This window comes from Eptesicus fuscus, chromosome 6 (genome assembly GCF_027574615.1).
Source record: "Eptesicus fuscus isolate TK198812 chromosome 6, DD_ASM_mEF_20220401, whole genome shotgun sequence".
In the NCBI taxonomy this organism is placed as follows: Eukaryota; Metazoa; Chordata; class Mammalia; order Chiroptera; family Vespertilionidae; genus Eptesicus; species Eptesicus fuscus.
In genome coordinates, this window is record NC_072478.1 from 14,106,386 (window position 1) to 14,112,385 (window position 6,000).

The window sequence follows — 6,000 nt, forward strand, 5'->3', positions numbered from 1 at the left end:
GGGTGCTGCCTTTGTGGATGAATTTTTTTATTGGATCAACACCGCACCCTTGTTTACACATCGGCCAAGTGCACAGGCAGAGCGGAGTGGAGTGCATGGCCGGCAGAGCCTGAAATCGCTACTGTCTGGCCTTCTGCAGAGAAATGTTTGCCTGCTCTGGATCTGGAGGGACAGCAGGCAGTGGACATGGGCGAGAACGCGGAGTGGGGGTGGGCGGGAATGAAGACCAGTGAGCAGGTTGAATGGTGAGTGTGGAGAGGCCATGAAGGCTTTTGAACAGGGAGTATCTTGATGAGAAGATGAGAACTGTGATTGGGAGGGTAGTTGACAGCTGAGGAGATTGGTTGGCAAGGGAGAGACTGAGGGACCTGCTGGAGATCTTGGCCATAGTCAGGTAAGAGGGGAGGGGTTGAACTGTGGGGAGGAGCTGTGAGTTATTGGGGTTGGGTATGCCGCAGGGAGATTTGGGGGTGGTGCCAGAAATAGAAGCAGGGACACAGGGGAGAGCTGGCCGGCTCCAGCCAGCACTTTTCCCATAGATATGACCAACCGACGCTGGACTTGGTCCCGGCGCCTGGGCCAGACCAGCAAGGCTCTGGGACTGCCGGGCCCGGCTTGGGAGTGCAGACAGAGGTGGGCAAGGAAGAGGAGGAAGATGATAATTTCCTTCCAACTTTCTCTGGGAGAATTTTCTAGAAGGAAACCTTGCCTTTCTGCCATCTTCTCTCCGCGTCTGCGTCCCTTCCCCAGCTCAGGTCCCCCAGTACCACCCACACAGCCGGCGTTCATGCTTCTGGTGGCACCCACCCTGTGGAAAGCTCTTCCCAGTTGCTGTGACCACCTCTGTGTCAGAGCCCTGCCTCCCCCTGTCCCAGCAGCCGCCTGTGCCCTTTGGGTGCTGCAGTCATAGACCCTGAGCTTGCCTCCAAGCGATGAGAGGCTCAGGATAGGGTGGGGCAGGGGCTGGAACAGCCCACCTGTTGCCCTAGACTCCTCCCCTGGAGTCTAGGCAGCAAGATGGGCATCCAGGGCAGCCTGGGGGGTGTGGCCGCAGAGGACAGTGCAGCCTGGGGGTCAGGGAATGAGGCAGCCTACGTCCCCTCCTACTTATTGAACTGGTGTGGAGGTGACTGCATGGAGGTTTATTTCTCTCATTGCGGGGTGAGCAGGGCTGCGACATTTGTCTTCGGAGCTCATGTGGGAGGGAGCACCAGGAAGAGTTAATGGTCAGGAGGATGGTCGGGAATTTGTCCCCCAGTGGTTTTCGAATGAGGTGATGGAACTGCTTTCTCTCTGCACCCACGCCTCTCCCATGTGCATCTGCAGAGAAGGCCCACGATGGGCTGCTCTGGGTGCTGCTCTGGGTGCCGGGACTGGGTGAGGGGCCTTGGGTTCGCCTTCGCAGCCTTCACTGTCTGCTCTGTGTTCTGGAAGTCACGTGCATCAGTGAGGCACATTTATCTGTCTCTGTTTTATAGATGAGGACAATGAGGCTCCAATAGAGGAAGGGACTTGTCTCCAGTCATTGGCTGAAGTAGACTGGAGCCCAGGGCTCTGGCCTCTCAGTCCCTTCCTTCCCTCCTTGGGTCAAGGTCAATCCTGTGGGGGGGTGGGCCCCAAGGGTTAGGACCCTTTAGTCTAAACAAACAGGACAAGCATCCATGCACTTGTTCATGGCACCTGAGGGGAGAGCTTTGGGACAGCCAGGGGGCCTGCCTGTCACCTGCACGCAGCACAGCATGGCCTCTGCCTGGGTCTGCAGCACTGCGCATCCCGTGCAGGAGGACTTCCCATGAGTGCTGGGAAAGGCGCGTGCAGATGGGGCTCTAAAGGGGCATGAGACTGTCCTGTCCCCGCTCTTCCCGGAGGTCAGCCCTTTCCTCCCCACGTCCCTGTGGCCCTGCCAGAGACCACAGCTGCGCTGGATCCCCTGGGGCTGGCCTGGGCGGTGTCTGTGCTTCCTCATGGTAACGGGGGTCAGAGGAGAGGGTGAAGGGGTCCCCCTCTGCTGCTTCTCCTCCTGTGTTCCCTCCTCCTCCTCTGTGACCCTCCCATTCCTGCTGTTCCCTCCCGCTTCCCTCTCCTTCCCGCTGCATGCCCTCCTCTGCCTCTTCCTATCACCTTTGCCCTCCTCCCCCTTCCTCTCCTCCCCCTGCTCCTTTCCCCCCCCTCTTCCCTGCCCTGTGCTCCTTGTCTCTGGATGCTGCTTTCCCCTGTTCTCCCTTTCTCTGATTTGCCCTCTTCTACTTCTCCCTCCTCCTCTCCCCTCATTCTCCCTCCCTTATAGTTGACAACAAGCCTGCCCTCCCCTCTTAAGAGGAGCCTGTCAGGTCCTTCTCACTGGGGACTGAGGAGTCCAGCCACAGGCCGGGCGGCTCCAGGGTGCCCTTGTCGGGCTGCTCCACAGTACCCACATTGGGTGGCTCCATGGTGCTCATGTCAGGCTCTTCGGAGTGTCTATGTCGGGCTGCTATATGGTGCCCATGCCAGGCTGCTCGAGTGCCCACACCAGGCTTTATCTCCTCAGTCGCTGGGCCCTGATCCTGTCTCCTGCTGGGCTCCCCTGGGTGCAGCCTTCAGGGCCAGCAGTGTCGAGGCCCCTGAGCTCCCTGAGAGCGGGCATCTCATCAGAGAAAGTTGTACGGCCAGGCTGGAGGTCATCTAATTGAGTTGTTTTCTCAGGCCTTACTTATTTTTTTTTAAGCAGTCGACTATTTTTAAAAACAATTTTGTGCTTAACGCCAGTATATAAAACAAAACTGAGCTGGGGGTTGAGCTGGGGGTGAGGACCTTGACCTGGCCGTTTGACCACACAGGCTCTGTATTTAGTGAGCCCTGTGGGGAGGGCCCGCGGTGGGAGCAGACCTGCCACACCTGGAACAGTGAGGGCAGGAAAGGATGCGGGAGGCACAGTGCTGGGCCGGGTGGCACAGAGCTCAGCAGGCCCCAGGACATCACGGGGGGTGTGTGGGGGAAGTAGCAGGGGCTCGGAGTTGCTCAGGGAAGCAGCCAAGTGAAGGTGAAGGTGGAGCAGTCAGACAGAAGGTGGAGCAGTCAGACAGGTGGGAGCAGGCTCTGAGGTGGGGCATGCGGGCCACCCTGGCAGTGGCCTCCCACAGCCCTGGCCGGAGCTGCCCTGGGTCCAGGCAGTAGAATCCAGTCCTTGGGGCAAAAGGGCCCTAGAGCACTCGCCCTTTCCCAGGGATGCAGGTTGGTGGCTTGGCTGGGCTGGATCTTGGCACCTGGGTCACTGGTGCTGCGGTCCTGAGCAGGATCCTCCTGGGTCTGTTTCCGCCCACTGCCCTCATCATCACTCTGGTCACATCTCCACCATTGGCAGTGCCTCTGCTCTTGGCCGGACCTCTGTGTGATAGCTGGGCTTTGTTGAGCTGACCAGATGCCCTGGGTGGCAGATTGCCTGTGATGTCCAAGGGATTTTGATACTTCTGGCCAAGAGCAGTGATTTAGGCATAATTTCTTGGGCTTCCTAGTTGCTTCTGGTGGTCAGAGAGTCCCCGCAGGTGCCTTGAGAACCAAGCCATTTGAAGTTAGGATAGAAACATCACATCCCCCAGCTGGTTCCCAGGGATCACTGTTAGGATGATGATAACAAAGGACTGTTCGTCAGCACACCCTCTGGTCCTGCATCCAGGCGGTCATGCCAGGGGCACAGAACCTGGAACCATCACCAAGCCAGCTTTCTTTCCCATTCCTCACCTTGACCACAGAGCTCCCAGGAGCCATACATCGGTTTAGGTCGAAAGACTAACCCTTGGCACTGTTGCCAGATGTCCTCCTAACATGCACCAGTGGTAGACATAACTAATCAATCCCCGTCTCTTCCCCATGAACCCAAATGAGCACTCATATAGTCTTCAATGAGCTGACTCTCAGATGCCGATTCTGCTCAGTGGCATGCGTGCGTGCATTCATCTATCCATTCATGCATGCACCTGGTAAGACGTTTACGGAGTTGCTGTCATAGGCCAGACACTGTGCAATGAGAGAGGGGAGGAGGGCATGGTCCCTGCCTCGGGAGGAGCTGAGTGTGGTGGAGAGACCTGTGACTGGCTTTTGGACGTTGGAGAGCGCAGTTAGAACTCTCTCTTCAGCAGCCGACAGAATCCGGGAACTAGTCGCTGAGATGTCAGAAGGGGGCAGGGTCTTGTGCTGCGTGGGATGGAGCCAGAGCTTTCCCCTGTGCCCTGTGCTTCACGACGCCCACAGCGGATGGCAGGGCCACGGAAGGTGGGCCTCGTCCGAGTAACAGGACAAGCTCAGCTGCGGTGACCCGTCCTCACTGATGCCTTCTCTCCCACAGGAACAGGGGCTGAAGGCCAATAGCTCCAAAGAGCTGAGCACGTGCTTCACAGAGGTGAGTGGGGCAGGGTGCGTTGGTGCAGGGGCCTGGCCACGGGAGGCTGTTTCCAGGCGAACCTCAGACTCAGGGCCCTCAGATCCATGGCGGGCTGGGCCAGCTGAGCTCCTGGCCCACCTGGGCCTGATGGGCACACAGACGGGGGGCAGGTGCAGAGGCAGTAGCCAGAGCCTTGGCTGTCTCGGGAGAGACACTGTGGCTGCTCTTAGCAGGGCCCTGCCAAGCCTTCCTGACTCTTTAAGACAGGTGTGCCGAGCACCTGTGCGTGATGGTTCTGTGAACTTGAGGAGACAGAGAGGACACAGCCCCTTCCTCACAGGAGCCCCAGTGCATGAGGGGATCTGACTGTTTGATAGTCTGTCTATAACTTACCCGAGAAGAGGCCATGTAAGCTTCCACAGCAGGAGGAGAGTGCAGTCAGAGATGCGAAGGGGCTGCTCTATGGAGGGGAGGGATTCGGCCACATTTAGGAATAGGAAGAACAGAGCATCTCTCTCCTCTCCTCAAGAAGGTCCTGGGGACCCGGGAGCTCCTTCCCCTTGAGATCTTTATCTCGCTCCTTCTCCCTGGCCTGCGTCAGGCCTTCTTCCTCCCCGGGCAGTGTCAGCCAGGCTGTCCACTCACCATGGCACTGCCTTCCCCAGCTGGGGGCTCAGCCCGGCTCCCCGGAAGCCTGGCTCTGCCTCCAAGAGGGTGGGCAAAGGGGAGCCCCCTGAATGGGGGGAGGGCAGCGGCCTGGGGAGTCAGTCCTTTTCTTTGCCTGCTCCCAGCCCTGCTGACTCCTTTGTTTGTTTGTCTTCCCTGTTCTCTTGGCTTCTGTCCCCTTCAGCTCACCACCAACATCATCCCAGGGAGTAACAAGGTGATCAGACCCAACTCAGGCCTCTGCCGAGCCAGCCCGTCGGCCGCCTTGACCACTGTCTCCTTCCTGATGTTGAAGCTTGCCTTGTAGGCTCTGGGCACGGCGTCTGGAGGTTTCCAAAAGCTACGTGGACAAGAGCACCCGCCTGCTGAATGGACACACACACACACACACACACACACACACACACACACGTACACACACACGCGTACACACACACACACACACACACACACACACACACCTTGCAAAAAATTCCCCCCCACCTTGTCTCTGAACCTGTCTGTTCCCAGGTTTCTTCTCTGGAGAAGTTTTTCTAAACCAAACAGACAGTAGGCGGGCAGCCTGAGAGCCTCCTGGAGGGCCCCTGGCAAGGGCACCCCAGCGCCGAGGAGGGCATGAGGGTCTAGACATGCCCCACACCTTCTCCTGGCGTTTTCCTCTCTGGACCCTGACGAAACCCCTGCGGCTAAGGGACTGTGGCTGTGCCTGATGTGGTCTGAGGCAGGACAGTGGCCGCTGCTCTTCTCAAGTGGCCCACTCTGGGGACTTGCTGGGGCTGGCAAGGGGCCTTAGGTGGCAGAGCAGTGAGGCTGGCCCCTGGGTCCAACTGGGCACCCGTAGCACCTCCACGTGGCTTTGAGAGTGGAGTTTATTTTGCCCTCCCTCTGGGCTGGGCAGGTCTGCTTCTGGCCTGTGGAGGGGTGTGCACGGAGGTCCCCCACTGTGGCACGGGCTGGGCAGCTCCAGGGCCTTGGGG

The 6,000-nt window shown here is 58.7% G+C and overlaps 1 protein-coding gene across 2 annotated transcripts in view; it reads left to right on the forward strand.

Annotated features, from left to right (window-relative positions):
* GFRA2 (GDNF family receptor alpha 2) overlaps nt 1-5,399 on the forward strand; it is an 89,195-nt gene extending 83,796 nt beyond the window's left edge. For both annotated transcript variants that reach the window (XM_054716806.1, XM_054716807.1), the window contains 2 exons: nt 4,322-4,375; nt 5,208-5,399. In XM_054716806.1, coding sequence (XP_054572781.1) covers nt 4,322-4,375; nt 5,208-5,330 — 177 coding nt within the window. In that variant the 3' untranslated portion in view covers nt 5,331-5,399. The remainder of the gene's footprint in view (nt 1-4,321; nt 4,376-5,207) is intronic.
* The last annotated feature ends 601 nt before the right edge of the window (nt 5,400-6,000 follow it).